The 19809-nt window shown below is 46.9% G+C and overlaps 1 protein-coding gene across 2 annotated transcripts in view; it reads left to right on the top strand.

The window, feature by feature from the left end:
* The window catches only part of Ak4 (adenylate kinase 4), a 56636-nt gene extending 40463 nt beyond the window's left edge, over positions 1–16173 (top strand). For both annotated transcript variants that reach the window (XM_048453159.3, XM_085686309.2), the window contains exons 3-5: positions 8967–9139; positions 11905–12023; positions 12583–16173. In XM_048453159.3, the coding sequence (XP_048309116.3) occupies positions 8967–9139; positions 11905–12023; positions 12583–12697 (407 nt within the window). In that variant the 3' untranslated portion in view covers positions 12698–16173. The remainder of the gene's footprint in view (positions 1–8966; positions 9140–11904; positions 12024–12582) is intronic.
* Positions 16174–19809: the final 3636 nt, after the last annotated feature.

Raw genomic sequence — 19809 nt, 5'->3', positions numbered from 1 at the left:
ATCTTGATAGAGGGTCTCATGCAGCTTAGGCTGACCTTAAGCTCATTACGTAGCTGAGACTTAATTCCCATTCCAGCAGCTGAGTGTTTCAGGTGCTGGCCTTGAGCGTCCTGGCCTGTGCAGTGTGAAGAGCGAAGGGCAGCCGTGAGATCACACATTGCTTGGTTCCTTACACACTTGACTTTGAATTCAGAAACTCTTTCTGTTGCCAGACTTTTTTTTTTTTTTGCAAGCCCGCAATCAGTTACATATGGGACGAGACTCAAATTTTGAGAAGCTGAAGTTGTATTAAACAGACTGTATTTCCTCGTGAGCAGTACAAACCCACTGATTCTTTCCGAAGGGAATTCTGTTTTTAATGCATTCATTTTTTTCTGCCCAGAAGTCAGGCTGTTTTTGAATGCACTGCCTTGCCATGACTGCTTGTCCAAGAAGGAGAGTGATCTCAGACCTGAGACATCCCGGCAGGCCTGCCCCCCCACTCAGGCCTTGGAAGGAGAGGCATGGGGAGAGAGCGGAACAGGGGTCCTGGGTCTGAGGGTTCTGCTTTGCCTTGGCAGAGTTGTTTTTAGCAGATTAGACCGGCTTGGACCTCCTCTCTGTATTTTCCTTTGCAAGGCTGACCTCTGAAGAGTGCCATCCCCCACTGGGTAGCAGATGCCTTCTGAGAAGGAGCAGTACTCTTCCCCCCCCCCCCCCCCCCCCCCCCCCCGTCTCATCACATCTTTTAGCGAGTTCATAGAGTGGTTTTCCCCGTCGCCCTTGTGATAGCCTATGATTCTGGATGTGTGATAATGTGGTTAGATGGTTACTGAGGAGGTGCTGTTGGGTAAATAGAGGACAGCCCTGCTTTGAGAGTGCATGAATGCTTCCATGTGTTGATAAGACGGTTCTGCATATTTCTAAAGTATATGAATACAGGTGTTACTGATTCTGCGCTTGGCTGGGGACAGTAAACGAGAAAGAAAATGTGTTTAGGAAGGATTATGACTGGTGAGGTGACTCCATTGGTGAAAGCACTCAAAGCCTGATGACGTCAGTGTGATCTGGATGCTGTGGGAGCTCCTTCCAGCCAGTAGCCTCTAAGATACCAGCCCACTTTGGGCGAGAAGCTTGTGCAGTCCCTGTGGCTGCTGGATTTGGTTCCAGTTCCCAGCACACGCAGAGGATTGCAGATCGCTGCTCTTTCTGTGAGTTTATCGCCAGATAAATAAACCTTTGTTATACTCCATTCCAGGCTATTGTGGAACTCTTTTGTATCCCAGCACCTGGAGCCCACAATGGATAGAGTGCTGATCCTGAAAAGTTGCCCTCTGACCTCTACAGGTGTGCTACAGCCTATGTGTGTGCCTACAAGAACACGTGCGCGCCCACAGTGCATAGACGCACAGTTAAGCTCTCTGACACAGCAGGGGTGGAAGATGTATATGCTGCTGACCTGGTAGATGAGGTGACATCCATGCTCAGGAGCTAAATGGAATTGGCGTCATGAAAGGTGAAGCCTTCCTCCAGCAAGGCTCCACCTCCTAAAAGCTCCCTAACCTCCCCAAATAACTGTCAGCCGGAGACCAGCTGTTGAAAGTTCAACCTTTAGGGAACCCTGGTCATGCAAATCACAGCCGTCAGGTTTTGTTTGTTGGGTTTGGTTGATTTTGTGGTTATTTTTGTGACCAGGTAGGAAGCCGTGATACTGTCACCCAGATGGTCACACCTTTGAGTTTATGTATAAAAACTGATCAGGTAATTTTGGGGGAGGGGGTTTTGAGACAAGGTTTCTCTGCAGCCCTGACTGTCCTGCACCTCACTCTGTGAACTTGGGAGCTGCCTGTCTCTGTGCTCCGAGTGCTGGAGCTAAAGGTGTGTGCCACCACTGCCACCTGACTTGATCAGATCATTTTTGCCAAGCCCTGTTTGATTCTACTTTTTAAACATTTTTCTTTGAAGTTCATTTGTATGTTTAGGTGTATGTCATGTATGAGCCTGTGCCTGAGAAGGCTGTCTAACGTGGGTACTAGGAACTAGGTCTTCTGGAAGAACATGGAGTGCTCTTAACTACGGAACCATCAGTTTGGTCCTCATGATTCTACTTTTTAACAAGGTCGTTCAATATCCTCATCATTTTATGAAAAGAATAAAATAATTTTATTTTATTTATGCTGAGGGAAAGCCCAGAGCTTCACTAGGTGTGAGTCTAGTTTTAGTGAGACCAGCTAATGGTTTTCTAAATAGCAATAATTGTTAGGTTACATTCAACAGGGGCATGAAAAGACAGGATTTTTCTCTTGATATAGGTGCTTCTGTATCCTGGGTTGGTTCCCAATTTCCTATACAGTGGAGGCTGGCCTTGACTCCTTCTCTGTCTCTGGGATGTGCTGGAATGGCAGTCACTCTTCATCACAGTCAATTCATGTGATGCTCAGGAAGTACCATACCCTACACGCTCTTTCCCCATTACTTGTGAAGTTGCTCAGGCTGACTTCCATTGCCCTGCCTTAGCCAGCCTTCTGAGTAACTAATGCAGCTCTGTGTATTTGATTTTTTTTTTTCTTCCCTCCCCTTTTTCTCTTGGTTTTTCAAGATAGGGTTTCTCTGTTTATCCCTGACTGTCCTGGAACTCACTTTGAGGACCAGGCTGACCTTGAATTCACAGAGATCCACCTGCCTTTGCCCCTGCTGGGATTAAAGGCGTGCACCACCACCATCTGACAACCAACCTACTTTTTGAATTATTTTTTTTCCCATCCATAAAAGAGGCCTGCTTTTGGTATAGGTTTTATAAACATTGGTTACAAGCATGGAAATAACTTGTTTGTTTGAGACGGAGTTTTTCTGTAACAGTCCTGGCTGTCCCGGAACTTGGATTTGTAGATCAGGAGGCTCTGCTCGCCTCTGCCTCCCCAAGTGCTGGGACTAAAGGTGTGTGCTACCTTAGGCCCACAAGCATGGAACTCTTCAGGGGTTCCAGACATATGTTTGGTTAAACTGTAGGCATGTGTTAATGTTATTAATATTATTTGTACTCTGGTGTCCCCCTCTGCCCCACACACACACTCAGATTTTTTTTGAGAGTCTCAGTCTCATGTAGCCCAGACTGGCTTTGGATTTTCTCATGTAGCCAAGGGTGACTTTAAACTCATAATCTTGCTTTTACCTCCTGATAGCTGGGATTATTGGACTGTACTATGTCTGATTCATTCTTGTCAGAATCACATGGCATCATGTTTATTTGCCTGTTTGGTTTCTCAGCTCCCTGCCCTCCCCCCACAGTGTAGGTGGACCCTGTGTCTGTGTTCATAGAGGGGTCGTCAGCATTACAGTCGTACTTTACATGGCAAAGGCTTCTGAGCGTTCTGTCTGTCTCAGAAAGACCTCATCTGCAGCCAGTGACTGAGGCCTCATGGGATGTTCGGCCAGCTAGTTTCCTAAGTGCAGGAATGAATGGGCCTGTGGTGAAATCTTTTGTCCCTTTGTCTTGATACAGTGGGACCAGTTTGTCCCCAACTTGTCTATGCACAGAGAACAGAGGGTTCTTAAACAGAGGAGCCTTTATACAAGGCAGATGGTAGCTCCTGCTTCCTCACAGGGGCATCTTCCCTTGGGGAAAGGAGGTTCCATGTTAGAATAACTGGTTTAAGAATAAAGATTTGGGGCTGGATAGATTGCTCTGTGGTTAAGAGCAGACGACTTGGATTTAGTATCCAGCGCCCAAAAGACAGCTCACAACCATCTCTTAACTCCAGGGTATCCAAGAGCTTTTATGGCCTCTGCAGGCACCCGCCAAGCGTGAGATACACATTCGCGTATCCTGGCACACCAACGTGCTTACAGATAGCAGTAAAGCCCAAGGTCTTGGTTAGACTGCAGAGACCCCTCCCGGAGGATTGTGGGAGTTCTCAGTTTCCAAGAATTCTTGCCTAATGAGAATTCGCCTTTCTATGACAAGGTCCCTTCAAGAGGCAGACTTTGTGAGGGTCTCATAACCAGGCTGGCGTCATGCCGTACAACTCTGGTCCTCCTGCTTCTGTGTGCTGGTTCATTTGTTAGCCTGACACAATAGCTGAGAAGGGGATCTCATCTGAGTAGCGGCGTCCCGCAGACTAGCCTAGGAGAATGTCTGTGTGGGAATTTCATGGCTGTTGATTTCTGTGGGCAGTCCTATTCTTCTGCAGGTGGTTCTGGAAAGTATAGGAAAGACAGCTGAAAGGGGGCCTGGGAGCAAGTCACTTAGCATCTTTCCATGATTCCTGCCCCAACATCCCTCAATAATGGACTTTTTTTTTTTAACATACCTATTTCTTCTTTTATTTAATACCCCCAGCACACGGGTTTTCTCTTGTAGCCCTGGTTGGCCTGGAACTTGCTCTGTAGACCAGGCTGACCTCAAACTCAGATTTGCCTGCCTCTAATAATGGACTCTCATGGGAGCATGTAAACCAAATGGTAAGTCCTCTCCATCCTAAGTGAGCCAGGACCCTCTCATGGGCGGAGATATAGGCTCACAGTTTCTGAATTTGAACGCCCTCCCACCCCCCGCCCAACCCACTCCAGCATTTGTCTTTCTTAGTTCTTTGCTAAGCCATTTTCTCATAAGCTCCTAAGGGCAGGACCCCCTAGTGCACATCTCTTGTCTCCCAGTTCTTCAGGTTCTAGAGCAGTGCTTCTCAGCCTTCCTCGGGCTGCGACCCTTTAATACAGTTGCTCATGGTGACCCCAGCCCTAGTCACTACTTCATAACTGTAATTTTGCTGCTGTTATGAGTCATCATGTGAATATCGGGCCCACAGAATAGGAACTGTTAGTCCAGAGTTCTCCATGTCTCCCAGGACCCTTGCAGTGAGCTGGGGTGGGGCGTGCGGGGGAGGGGGGGACGACTCTAGGGTGCTCGGCACAGCAGAGCCCACAGCCCTTTTGCTGGCGTTCCAAGCTACCACTTCCTCTTTTCACTATTCATAAGGGTGGAATGAGAAGGACTCCAGGGATTGCTTAGGTAAACATGGGATAGTCATATAAGGGGAGGAGAAAAGATCCTCTGTGACACTGGTTCCTAAGGATTTCTGGGCTAGTGTGAACAATTTGCACTCCCTCGCTAGGCAAGACTGGGAGAATGCCACCTGCCTCCTGCCATAGCTGGTCCCCATGGCTTGTAACTGGGAGTAGCCCCACGCTGGTCTGGGCAGAAGTAACTAGAGACTTGATAGGTGTGTGTGTGTGTGTGTGTGTGGCGGGGGTGGAGGGGGAACGACTATTCTCAAGGTGCCAGCCAGCCCGGGCAGATGTTAGTTGACTATTGCCTTGCAGACCTGTTCAGTTATTTCCACCAGGCAGAGGTCCTGTTTTTCCCGAGAATGGCCGTAAAACCTGGCTCTGCACCTCCCTGTCACTGCACTCCAAGTTAGAAAAACAGATGGAGCCTGATTCCGTTGCCCTCGCCTCTGCCCCAGCTGTTGCCGTGGCATCCTGCTCCAGCTGCCCTCCTCAGGCTCGTGGTTAGGGTGCCAGGTGCCAAATCCCAGCGGCCAGAAGGAATCTAACCTCTTCTCACTGTCCCACACAGATCCTTGAGGATTTGGGAGACAGGCCTGTTGGTGCCGTGGTTAGTGGTGCAGTGTGGCAATTCCAGGCTTGCCTTCTAGAGCGGCTATTTGGCCTGGGCAAGAGCATGTTTTTTAGGCTGGGTTAAGGGGCAACTGGTGATAGGTGTAGGAAAATGAGGAAGACAATCCTGTAAGCCGTGTATGCATGGGAGACAAGCACTGGCTGCTAGCATGGTCTTAATGTTCTGCTTTGCTGTGATATTTAATCAGACACAAGGCAGCTAGCATCCTGTCCCCCAAACATCCACAGGTAATTTTCTCTCCCTTCCCCTGATGTTATCTCTGAAACTGGGCCTTATTCTGTGGCCAAACTGACCTGAGATCATCACATCCGCTCCTCCCAGATGTTGACTTACAGGGTCAGCTTCTCTCACTGCCCAGTTGTAATTCTCTATGCCTGGAAAAGTTGTAAATGCTGCCACCTGTTGGCTGAGTGTGCACGTGCAGCCCATCCATGTTCACCATCCTGCCCAGGTGGCATCTCCCCGAGTTCTGGGCACTTCAGAAATAGACACTACCCAGGTCTCATAGGGTCTGTCAGCAACTGAGTTTAGTGGGGTAAGTGCCGCACTGGGTCCGCGGTTCTCTGGGCTCACCATTGTGAGTAGTAGCCTGTTAGACTCTGTCTGTCTTGCCCTCCTCTCCCTTTCTCCTCCCTCTTAGAACACAAGTTCTAAGTTTTGAGTCCAGGGTCTCACAGCCTCCCTCTTGCTGAGTTGCTCTCCACACCCTCCAGAAATTGCTTCTCTTAAATATGGGTTTTTCTCCCCCCCCCCCCCCCAACAGGGTTTCTCTGTGTAATATTCCTGGTTGTCCTAGAACTCACACAGATCTCTGCTTCTGCCTTCCCAGCACTGGGATTAAAGGCGTGAGTTACCACCATGTGACTGATACGGATTTTTCTATTTGAAGATTTTTTATGGATCTTATTTTAACTTGGAATTTATATAGGGGTTCTTTTCAAAAGCCAGTACCCTAACAATTCAGTCATTGATCCAGGAGTTTGCGTCCCATTCAGTTCCTAGGGTCAATCTCTAGAAGGGAACTGGGAGCAAATAGATATCAAATACTTTCTATACAGATCAGAGAAACAAATGCATACATACATTTAATCTCCCCGCCTCTGTCTATATCTGCTGTGGTCCAGGTGCAGCCTGGGTTCAGATCCTGAGCTGGGGAAAGGGTGTCAGTGAAGAAGTGGAGTGCCTGTCCACCAGACGAGTTTCACACAAGCGAGACTGGCCCCGAATAGCTCCAGCCATCTTTACTCATACATCAGAAACAAGCATACTCTTCCATACTAACAAACACCGTTTTCCCCGTCCTCCAACATTAACCTCTGGCAAAAACAAATTTGCCACATACGTTTTTCCCAGCTTTTACATCAACACATCTTTAAACCCAGAACAACGCTCATCATATTGCTAGCTTGGCCAAACACTGAACCGGGTACATCCTGTCCTTTCAAAACTAAGGGTGATGAACACAGGCTCACATTTTCAAGAGCGATATTGTTCAAAGCATATTTACAGAAAATTGGGGGTGATCTGCTTCCGATCCTGTCAGCACTGAATCAGAACAGCTCCCCGGGGTCTGAAGTGACAGCTGGTACCCCCCAGACATGAAACCTCAGCTCCCAAGGAATTTTGGGGAAAATATGCGAGATAAAGCTAGTTTCCAGAAACGATCATATGCGTCCCATGCATGATTGACAAAATTACACTAAAACTGCCAAGATAATCATTAATATTACAAGAGAGAAGACAGCACGCAGGCTGCATGGTCCCAGCAATATTCTGTGCTGTCCCGAAGGCCACTGGTTCATGCTGACTGAGACTGTCCCTGTCCGTGGGCTTTTGTCTCACCTGGAGACCCGCTGGGCAAGCCCTCATATGTTGACCAGAAACTAGACTGCACAGCCCCTAGCATCTATGAATGGCTCATTCACACAGACATTCTTGGTCAATAAGTCTTCACATTGTACTCTTTTTCAGCTTGTTCATTTCAAAATTGCATGTGCCGCCGCTAGTGGTTAAAGAGCCAGGTTCACCGTGCTTTTCCCTCTCCAAATGCTTGGCAGCCTGCAATGTTAGAATTACATCCAAATGACTTGCTGTGCTCAGACCAGCTTGAGACAGCGATGTAGACCAGTTTGAAGAAGGCACCACCTACCACCTCCAGGCCCTAAGACCGTAGTCTGTACTCCTGTCTAGGTCTGAACCCTAAACCTGAATATCAAGCTGAGGCTAAGAATTCCATTTTGAAAATCTTGGAAGTAGTTGAAAGGCATTTTCAAAGCCTTGCCTTGTCTACTCAAAGCGACAGCCTGCTCTACAGTTCCCATGACAGAAGCTGTGGAGGCTCAGAGTATTTCCAAGGTCTTTGGTCTAGGATACCACACTTGTCCTGATGAGTCTCTTCAAGGTCTGCCCCTTCTAACCACTGTTGTTTAGTGGACATGAACTAAAAGACAGGCTAGCCTTCCCTGTCCCATAGCCACTTCCAGCGCTGTGACTGAGACTCATACTTTATTATGAAAAGAAAAAGGCAATGTCATGAGCCCAGATTTATATTTTGTTATTTTTCCACATTTAGAAAAGTATACAGACCTATAATTTTTGCAGCAAAGGACTAGTTACTTTTGCGATCGGGCTTAAAGATCGCCTCTCTATAAAGCCTTGACTGGCCTGAAACTTGCTGTATAGACCGTGCTAGCCTCAAAGTTCTGCCGATCCCAGTGTTGAGTTTAAAGGTGTGTTCTACCATGTTTAGTCGGGCTTAGATATTTTAGGTATTTTTTTTTTTTCCTTTTTGAGACAGGGTCTCACTTATTTCCCAAACTGGCCTGGAATTCACGACCCTCTTGGTGTAGCCTCCCAAATATTGGAATCGTGAGAGTTTGCATCCATTTTCCTGGCATATTTCAAGTGCGCCATATGGGATTGTTAGGTTACACGGTGCAAAAAGTGCCAGGTGATTATCTGGGTAAAGGCGCCTGTTGATTCAGGATTTCAAAGACATGCCTGCAGTTACTTGTGGTAACAGACTGTAAGCTAAAAGGCCCCAGGTAGAAGTCTGTACTCTCCCTAGCGCAGAAGAAGAAATGAAGAAAGTGCAACTTGCTCAACAGCACATGGGGGTGGCTAAGGCAAAGCTTAGCCCCGGCTCGGCTAGGGGCTTTCGTTCAGTTCAGTGCAGTCTACTCTGAATCATGTGGCTCCTAGACCACGCATGTAATCTGGGCTATAAAAGAACATATTTACAGAGGTAGTCACAAGTTATTAGTTAGCTCCTTTTGGGTTGTGTGGATTTCATTATTCCCCATACTCAATGGATGGTGTCTTGCAATTGATCTTTTGTTTTGGCCCTTAGGATTCCCGAGGACGTTAGTACAGGCAGAAGCCTTGGACAGAATCTGTGATGTGGACCTAGTGATTAGTCTGAATATTCCTTTTGAGACACTTAAGGATCGTCTGAGCCAAAGATGGATTCACCCTTCTAGCGGGAGAGTCTATAACTTGGACTTCAACCCTCCTCAAGTGCTGGTAAGATAGACCGAGTGCTGGGTAGGGGACTTGAGTATCCTGTTCAGGGAAAATAAAGTCTATGTGGCCAAGAAGCATAGACAAAGTTGAGATTGAGTCGCAGTCAGAGGGGAGAGCGAGGAGTAAAGGCTTAGCAAGGCCTGGGGAAAGGGCATCCTCCTTTTTGTTTCATGATTTTTATTAAACCGTTAACATTTATTTATTTATCTTTTGGGCTAGGACTTTTTGAGACAGTGCTTCTCTGTGTAACAGGCATGGCTGTCCTGGAACTCACAGAGATCTGCTTGCTTCTGCCTTCTGAGTGCTGGATTAAAGGTGTATGCTTTCACACCCAGCTATTGATGGTTATTGTTTGGTTGGTTGGTTGGTTGGTTGATTGATTGATTATTTGAGACAGGATCTCTTTTATGTAGGTATGGCTGTCCTGGATCTCACTTTGTAGACTAGACTGACCTCAGACTCAGTGCTGGGGCGATCCCTTGTAGAGCCACATGACAATGTGCATTTGTGGGAATGGCGCTTGTTTCAGTGTTTACAGTTGCTCAAAAAAAGCAAATAAAAGGAATGTTCATCTGTCGGACTGTGTCTGTGTGGTCTTAGGTTACAGAATTGGTCAAAAGAATGACTATAGAGTTTTCTCTGCCCTTCCGTGTTAGGGGTCAGAACCTCTGAGCCCCTGTGTACGCTTATTAAGAATCCTACCACAGAGGTACATACACCTCCATTTCCTGATTAACCCTCCCACCGACCATAGGTAGCCCAGGCTGCTTCTAACTCAAAGTTCTCTAGCCTTGGTCTTCCAAAGGCCTTAGAGATTCTGGGTGTGCATCCTATGTCTGGTTCAAGGTACTTGTGATGATCTTTCTGTTAATTTTTTTTTCTCTTGACTCCCTGATAATGACTGATTGAACTAATGCATGAATTCTGCCTGTTATCTGTAGACTGGATTAGGTAACATGGTATCAAATCTTTATATGGAAAAAGCCTTGAATGCAGATGGAAACAGTGAAAAGCTACTTTAAGGTGGTATCACCACTGCTGGTCGCCATTGTGCCAATATTGCCCTTACTGGTGCCAGTTCATTTGAGATGAGCATTAGAGGACTCCACCCTAGCTAATTGGTTTGCCCATTCAGTCTTTCACTTATTCCTTAGACCCAGGTTCATTGTTTTGACTAGGCTGGTCCTAACCTTCTGAGTGGCTGGGTCGACAGTGTGCCATTGAAGCGTAACCCAAGATGTGGCGATAGGAAAATAAAAGGGGAGAGAAGAAAGGGGTTTGAAAGCGTAGACAGAAAAACAGAAGACTATCTCAAAGGCTCCTCTGGCCATATTCAGACATGCTCATCAATTCTTACAATGTCTGAAAAGCTTTACTTACTAGAGTGTTACTTTCCAAAGCCCAACTCTACCTGAAAGAACCCCTGATTACAGTGAATGCTGTTTCCAGAGAGAGCTGTGGAAGTGAATGGCCAGCCCCACCAGCCACTGATAACCCCTCCCCTCCCCCACCCTCCCTGGGTGGGGTAGAGTGAGGTTGCTGCCCAGGTGTCCTTCTCTTTCTTCTGGAAGCAACGCTGTGTTTGCTGCTAATTTAAGCATTGTGGCCATCAGTAAAACAGATCAGTCACGGCCTCTGCGTTTCTGCCATGCTGACACTCCACCTGTGATAATGGTGTGTTGTCATGTGTCATCAGTGTGGGCCCCGGCTGCAGCAGGATTTCAGTGTGTTTTAAATTCCCGGGCGGCTTCTCATGGTCCATGAGAGTTGCCAGAGTCTTGTAGATCCTCCCTAGCCTGCCTTTGACAGATTCGCTCTGCAGCTTTCCCTAGAGAGGACTGCGTGGGCTTGAGCAGAATTCTGATGCTACTGCTGTGCTGTGTGTGGATCGCTGTGCTTCCTAGGGGATTCAAAGTACCAAAAAGGAGATTTGCTTGTATATCCCTGGCTCTTCTGGAGCTAACGATGTAGATCAGGTGGGCCCTGAACTTAGAGACAGAGCCACCTGCCTCTGCTAACATTAAAAGCATGTGCAACTACATCCACTGAAATTTTTATATATTTAAATGTCTCATTTCTTGTTCCTGATGGTCCTGGGTGTTTAAATTAGGCCTACTGATAAACCTCATGTTGATAAACCTCAGCATGTGCCATTGGTTTCAGAGACTGCTCCGCAGCAGTGTGAAAGCTGACAGAGATGATACAGAACCAATTTTTTTTCTGTTTTTGCCCCCTTTATCACAGTTACTTGTTTGTGTCCATGTTCATACAGATACATGCTTGTGCAGTGCACAGGTGTGGATGACTAAGGTCAGTTTGCAGGATTCTCCTTGTGGGTCCAGGTTCATGAAGCTGGACATCAAGCACCTTCACTTGTGAGCCACCTTGCTCGCTCCCCAGTTTGTCTTTAAGTCAGTTTCTCACACATACACCATAAGAAGCCAGAATTTAGAAGGAAAAAAAAAAAAACTAGTTTGGGGAACATTTAGTGGGGCCAGCATGGCATTATGTAGGTATGTTTAGGGAGGATTCCCAGAATTTAGACAGTGTTAAAAGTACCATTTAGCCGTAGCACTGGCACGTGTTTATAAAGATATGAATAGCCAAGGAAGATTTAGTGCTCTTCTCGGTACATGAGGCCAGCATAGCGTAGCCCCAGGCCCGGGGTTGTGGATGTGGATGGAGTCCCCTTTGATCATGTGGTCTTGTTCTGACCTTGGAAATGACCCGGTTGGCCTACTTACCTGGCTCCTCTGATGTTTTAGGGAGTTGATGACATCACTGGTGAGCCACTTGTCCAACAAGAAGATGATAAACCCGAGGCAGTCGCTGCGAAACTACGACGGTACAAGGATGCGGCAAAACCCGTCATCGAACTGTACAAGTGAGTGTGTGCCTAGTTTGTTCGTGGAAGGGTTGGGCCAGAAAGCCATCGGGCCTGATGGGAGGAGCATTGGGCTGAGCTAGGTAATGCTTCTTCCAGCTAGATGCCTGTGAAGGAGGTCTATACCCCCTAGAAGGTTTGGGAAGTAGTCGAGTGGTCCGTGGGAGGTGAGGCCCAGCACCTTTATTCAGGAACCTGTGAGACCATGAGGGCTTAAACCCAGTTATCTCTGTCTGTATTATGTCCGGACGTCTAATTTTGGGGGTGGGGGTGAGGAGGGCTGGGTGGGTTTTGGCAGCTGGAGTTGAGGCTTTACGAATACTACGCAGGTGTTCCATCTGTGTGCTTCAATGCGCCCCCCCCAACCCAGCCCTCATTGTCTTATTTAATTGCCTTAGATACTTTGACATTCTTTCATGTAAACACGCGAGCCAGGTAGACTAGGGTGACTGTCTAACTATAAACAGACCAGGGGGTGGTGCCTGCTTTACCCTCGGCTCTCTGCCTGCCCTGTGATGTTAAACACCCTAAACGATGTTGTACTTGGCTTGCCTTCCAGGAGCCGCGGAGTGCTCCACCAATTCTCCGGGACGGAGACGAACAAAATATGGCCCTATGTTTATACCCTTTTCTCAAACAAGATCACGCCGATTCAGTCCAAAGAAGCATACTGAGCCTGCCCTCGGAAGAACCCAGAAGACGTGGTCATTCATTCAGTCATGCGTGTAGCCCTGGTGCCCTGGCCACATTAGAAGCTAGCTGAGATAGCTTGCGTCCGTTTCAGTGAATGAAGTAATGAGGAAACACCTAGTGGGTAGAAAGCATCCACGAAGACACCCTCCTCCTGCCTTTGAAGAGAGAACACAGAGCTCTGCAGGGGCAACAGCGAGCCCAGGCTGGATTTCCACCCGTGTTGAGCCCGTACTCCAGATGGGTTGCAGCCATGCGCTGCTGTCGTGATCTGTTTGCACGCGATGGTGGTGGAATCTCTGGTTCGTGCCACCTTCCACAGGCTAGTGAACCACGGCGCTGTCAGCTTGAGAACTGTGGTCCTGGCTTGTCCTCCGCCGTACCCTCCTTGATGATAATTGAATTGATGCTAATTGCACTCAGCGACGGCTTCTCCACGGCGACTGCTCCACCCTCTGATCTCAGACATCCTAGTTTCTGCTGACTGTGTCCTCTCTCCTTTGCTCGCTCTCTTCATAAGCTGTTCGGTAACATGATAGTCCCCGCCTTTATCCCTCTAACCTCCTCTCTCTTCACACTGGGAACCAGGGGAACTGAGCCAGGCAGAGAGCTCACTTTGTGAAGCAGCTGCTCTGACTGTCTTGAACCCACTCTGTACCTTCTATTGTTTAAAAACGATTAAAAATGATTCCCTAAAGTTTTTGGGAATTCTCAAAAAAAAAAACAAAACCAACAAGGGAAATGTTCACTTAAGGAAATGTGGGACGATCGTCTCTTCTGCATAGAAGTAGTAATCACGTGGAAATCACTGGACTAATGAGATGGTTTCGGCTTCTTTATTCAAGGCAAGGTGAATATTGAATGTGCTGCTAATTATAATGCTGACAATGTTTTTTGTCTGAGTGATCCTGGCAGATGGCAAGAAGTCAGTTAAGGGAGCAAGCCTGTGGGCTTGGAGCCTCTTGCACTAGGCATCCAGTGCACCTGCACTGAGTAAGACGGCTTTGCCACTGTGGGAACGCAGAATCTTCTCGTTTTCTTCCTGTTCCAAAGATGCAGTCTATAGGTGGCCATGAAGTCCAGAAATGAAGATGCTAATATCTTGTCAATCATCATGTCAATAAAACATTTGTTTGAAAGACTTCCCTGGTTTCCAGACTTGTTGGCCACCTTGTATAATTCTTACTCTTCTCTGGGAAGAGAGGCGACATTTCTTCCTGCTGCCTTAAGGTGTCCTGCCCCCGCCTGTCCCCCAGGGAGTGTCCTTTCCTACTGGTGATTTAGTGTGACATCTCATAGTCTGTGGGGGCAGGGTGTGGGTGGGCATAGCACTTTAGTGGTGTTGACACATTACATTTGGAAGGTGTCTGTGGATCCCCGGTCCATTCACTGCGGTCTGTTCTGTGTACCGATGAGTCTGTCTTCCTTACTGTGCTGCCTGGACTCTGTGGCTCCTCTCAGTGTCCTCCCCTGTGCATGTTCTTCAGCTGTCTTGATGGAAATGCAGACCAGCATCCCTCCGCATGTTCTCGAGTGGAGACGCCTGGCTCGGGCCTGTGACCATGTGGGCGCTGTCAATGTTGATGCTGACTACTTTTGGAAGCTTGCATTTGGATGTCATTTGGTAGGGGTCAGGGGAGACATATAAAGTCCAAGGGAGGCAGGTCGGGCATGGGAAACTACTTGCTGTCTAGAGGAGGATCACCCTGAGATTAGTTCCACAAACCAAGGGAAGTAGAAACTGAAAGGAATTTGGGGTAACTCAGGAGGGGAGGAAATAACTTCCAACTTAATTTCTTCACCTCTTTTAAAGATTGGGGTGTGACCAGGTCGCTGCCTGCACACTCTGTTCTTCCGTCTTTTTTCTGTTTGCATTTCAAGCTCAGTAGTCTATGGTAGCTAGCACTGGGACACTAGGGGCCAGGAGTGTCTGTCTGCTGGTGAGACCAGGAAGAGGCAAAAATGTCTTTTCCAAGGTCTTTGCTGATTTTCACGTTCATTGGCCGAAAAAAGGACATCTGGTTTTCTGTACCAGACTTGCCTGTTCTTTTTTTTTAAATGACTTTGTCAAAAGAGCGTTAATACTGAAAATACCTTGACAGAGGTAGAATGAAAGAAGCATCTTGTCCTTCCCATCCGTGCATGCCTTTCCCTCAGATGGAAGCCAAGAGTCTGGGTAGTTTCTGAGATTCCAGACTGATCTTAATTCACAGGCTCCACCCAGCTCTTCATTCAGTTTGCCTCCCACCCCCCTTTTGCTTAGAGCTTGGGAAACCCTGTGTGTCAGTTCCTCTAGTATTATGACATAAAGGTGCTATGAAAGAGGCCTTCTGAGTGGATTGTGTACTCTCAGGGCCTCCATAAGCATCTTGGTGACTCTTCCCATGAAGTAGACACAACCAATCCTTCTGATGATCAAGGAGTCCAGGTTGGGAAGTCTTGCCCAGGCTCTTGATACAAGTGAACAGTACAGCTTTGACCCACTCCCAGGTTTTCCTGCTTCAGAAACCACAGATTTTTATTGGATGTTAGCTGTCTGTCTTGCCCTAAGCACCCCCCGCCCCCAGTTGTGCTTGTGGGTTCAGGAAGAGTGGCAGACATCATTGGAGTGGCTTAGGCAAAGGAACTTGCCAGAAGAGTCTTCTAATTACAAGGCTGGGTTTGGACCCAGGCTGACTGGCCTCAATTCAGGTATCTGAAGCCATGCATCCCATATGAAGAAAACCTACCATCTATTAAAACCTGAAAGGGATCCATAAGTGCTATTCCTAATTGTTGTGGTGAACTGCATAGTTCTTGGCAGAATAAATGTCATCACCTGTGCCTGGGCACTCCATGGTTTGGCCATTCTGTATGGAGTTGGGTGTGAAGGAGACAGGCTATGCTATTGGCCCAGATAACATCCATGTAGACTGTATCTCTAGTGACAGAAAGCTATAGGGAACACAAGTCTTGCAATAAAAGATCCTTGTCTCGAACTTTGGAAAGGATCATTACCTCTCTGGGATTAGAAGGGAAGAAAATTTTGTCTTTGTGGAAACTGCAAGCGATGTTCGGGCTCAAGGCTTTTCTACTTTTGTTAGAATTTGTACTACTGAATTCATTGTTTCTGAGGTGGGCAGGTCTCTGGGGGAATATGTTGCTATGATGGCATCTCACTGTGATCTCCCGAAGTTCAAGGCAGTCTTCTAGCCCAGTGCCACCTGTCTTCCCTTCACTGGCCTGTGAAAAACGGCTTAAGTTTTCCAGGAGCTGACAGGCCTGTTTTTCTTTAGTGTGACTGTTGATGTTCCTGATTTTGGCATATATGCTTAATTCAAAGTATCTGAATGTGTTCTGTATATGCTATCCTAACTATTCATTGTATTAATTGGTTTTTCTTTTTTGTTGTTATCTTGCTTGAAGATTGATTTGTATTCAATTTGCTAGAAATAAACGTTTTCCTGCTTGATGCAATCAATTCATTTAGTGTTTGTGGCTGTTTATGCACTAAAGTTTTCAGGAGTTTGCTCTTGGTTGTTTATGCCACATGATGGCTTTTCCATTAGCCACAGTTGCCCCTAATGTGTAAACAAGGCAAACAATGAATGTAACCTAAACCAAGTGGTGGTGGCAAGCCATGCTTCTTGTCCTGTTCGTTTTCCTGCTGTTGGCTTGTTAATGTTCCCGCATGTTCCTTGTTTGCCCTGCCCTTTACTCGTTAGTTTTTTGTTGTTGTTGTTGTTGTTGTTGTTTTTCCTTATTTATTTATTTAAAGAATTTCCACTTCCTCCCCTCCTCCCAATACCCTCCTGCTCCCCCACACTCCCTCTCCTCCTCCCTCCCTCACCATTCCCAAGAGTGGTCAGGGTTTCCTGCCCTGTGGAAAATCCAAGTTCTTCCCCCCTCCCTCCAGGTCCAGGAAAGTGAGCATCCAAACAGACCAGGATCCCAAAAAGCCAGTCCATGCAGACGAAACAAGACCCAGTGCCATTGTCAATGGCTTCTCAGTCAGCTCCCATGTCAGCCACAGAGAATCCGGTTTGATCACATGCTCGTTCAGTCCCAGTCCAGCTGGCCTTGGTGAGCTCTCATTCGCTCAGTCCCCTTGTATCAGTGGGTGAATGCACCCTTCACGGTCCTGACTTCCTTTTTCATGTTCTCCTTCCTTCTGCTCTTCATTTGGACCTTGGGGGCTCAGTCCAGTGCTCCAATGTGGGTCTCCATCTGTATCTCCATCCATCGTAAGATGAAGGTTCCCTCTGGTTCTGCCATCCTTGCTCACGATCTCCCTCCCCTGCTTCTCATTTGGACCTAGGGAGTTAAGTCCAGTGTTCCAATGTGTGTCTCTGTCTCTATCTCCATCCATCGCCAGATGAAGGTTCCCTCCATTGTATCTTCTGCTCGTTAGTTTTGTTTTTACAGAAGCTGAAGCCAGAGCCCTTTGTAATTGTTGTCTGGTGGGAGCTTGGGCCATGAAAGAAGTACCTACTGTCCTTTCACAACCCTGGTATGGCCTTCTCCTATGGGGGGCCTTCCAGTAACTGAAACTAGCTGGAAGCAAGTTCTAAACCCATGCATGTCCTTAGGAAGGGCAGGGGAAGGCCATCTGGATGGGATGTCTATGTGACAGGTTGTCAGATGCCTGAGACACCCACGCTCCCTCCTTGGTGGAGGAGTTCACAGCCCTTCTCTCTGGGCTTCTTCATCCTTGGACACTTGCCTCGCTGATGTCACTGAAGTAAGGGTAGACAAATTGTGCCACTTCGGAGCTGACAATGGAAGAGTCAGAAATCCTAGTGAGGTGAACAATGCCTTGGGACTCTTAAAAGGGAAAACTCAGAGCAAAGATGCACCCCGTCCATACTGGGTGAATAGTATCTGAAAATAAAATTGGTTTTTAAAAACTATAGAGACTTTAGTTTCTAAAATACTTGCTGCATTGCACTGACGTCAGAGGACAATGTGTGAGAACCAGTTCTCCCTTGCAGTGTGGGTCCTAGGGATCAAACTTGGGCGGTCAGGTTTGATGGCAAGCACTTTTACCTTTTGAGCCATCTTGCTGGCTCTGGGTTGGGTTTATTACTACTGCAGGATGACATAGCCTAAGAGGACTAAGGAAGCTGGGCCCAGGAGTGCGATTCGCCATCCAGTTGTTACTGATTTCTCTTGTCAAACTTCGTTAGATTCTAAGGATACAAATGTAAATACATTTTCACCCCTGACTTTCCCAGTCGTCTGGAGAACATGAGTGATTATAACCATTACAATTAACCCATTCATTTAAAGAACTCTTCGCTAAGGAGAAGCCAAGGGATGGTTCATGTTTGAGCTAAGTTTTGCCAGAAAGGACATCTAGGCAGCTGTGGTAGAGTGTGCAGGGAGGTTTGGGTGTGCACGACAGGCAGGGACCACCTGCGAGACAGGTGAGGCTGGCTGGGGAAAGCCTTGCACTTGGCTGGAGAGAGACAGGTAAGAATCCCTGCCAGAAATGATGTCCAATTTGCGTGGCAGAAAGTCACCCACCCCACCGCAGATCTGAACTGAGAAGTGACTTCAGTGAAGGGGATGATTAGATTAACAGGAGCAGAAAAAGGGAACCACTCCCAGGAGGAAGTGAGGAGCGAGATGAGAAAATGGGGGCGAGCATGAGACACAGTGGAATGATCTCTGACAAGAGGGAGCCACTGCTGCTAACCTGTTGCTGCCACTGCCCTCATGGGGCTTGTCATCACCCACTTGTTCACTTTCCCCAGATAGACCTGTAGTTCGTGCGTATTTGCCATTTCAGATTTTAACTGAAAATTAATTGGCCAAATAGCAGATCCTCGTGGGCCAATATCTTTAGAGAGGACAATAAAGGAACGAGAGTCGTCTTGGTGACTAGTTAGATGTGAGCATAGATGTGAATATCATGGGAGGTACGGTGGGCTGTCTGATGCCAGGCAGTGGGCCACGCATCAGTTACTCAGAATGACCCGAGACTGATGGATTTGGTCAAGCCTGTCCACTCGGTCAGTCAGTGGTTTAAGGGACTTCGCTGACCACCGCTCAGCTCTTCCTCTTTCTGACTCCCATTATCCTGATACTTTGGGTCTTGGTCAAGATGGTAAGAAATCAACTGACAAGGAACTAAACAATTAGGTTCTCTGTCAGGTTTCTCTCCTGGCCAGGGTCCTGGGGATAGTCCCTTTAAAAAGCCAGGAAAGCCTCCCATGGAGAGATTCTCTCATATCTGATCAGGTGCTGACATTCTCTATCCCAACATCTAAGGCCATGGATCTGGAGAGAACACAATTTCCCGACAAGGAGTAATCAGAAATAGAGATGGATGCCAAATCCAGCTTTATGAAGCTAGAGCAGCCACTGTGTCTGGAGATTGTCTATATATACCAACAGTGATCCATTGATTATAACACCATTAAGTAGACCATTTCAGATGACTCATGGTGACTGCAGGACAAACATAACCGTGGGTACATGGGTCATAGGTCCTTCCCACAATACTCTGAGAAGAAGGAAGGATAAAATTGCTTAGACCTGAGAAAACCATTTTCTCTATTTAAATTTCCCCCTTATTTTCTCATTTACTTGTTTTGATCTTTTTCCCTACAAACACACACACACAGCACACACACCATTATGTGTATTGTGAGCGGAGTTGGTCTTTTCCCCCCCCCCCACCATTTGTGTTTCCAAAGATCAAGCTCACTTGGTAACAAGCACCTTGACTCTGAGTCATCTCACTGACCCTTGTCTTATCTGAAGGAAAAAAAAAATAGTTTCTTTAGTTTGAACCCAATACACTAGACCTATTATGTAATTTCCACATGAAAGTCTTGCCTAAAAATTAATATTGGTATGTACAATTTTTGGCAAGAAAATAAGGACTCTGAAAACAATAGCTACTTAAAATCTGAGTCCACACATCCTTAAAAAAATAAAGCCAACAAAAGCAGGATAAAATTGTATTTAACTCATATATAACTAGGACACAATACTGCAAATTTTTATTTGGATGGGGAAATAAATATCGGAGATCAGTACCAGCTCTGGAGCCTTTGTAGAAACAGATAGGATTTATATAAAAACCCATAGAACAAAGATTCCATGGAAT

This window comes from Myodes glareolus, chromosome 3 (assembly GCF_982192425.1).
Source record: "Myodes glareolus chromosome 3, mMyoGla1.1, whole genome shotgun sequence".
NCBI classification, from domain to species: Eukaryota; Metazoa; Chordata; class Mammalia; order Rodentia; family Cricetidae; genus Myodes; species Myodes glareolus.
Note: the sequence above shows the minus strand (reverse complement) of the source record. Positions and strands in the feature narration are given on the sequence as shown.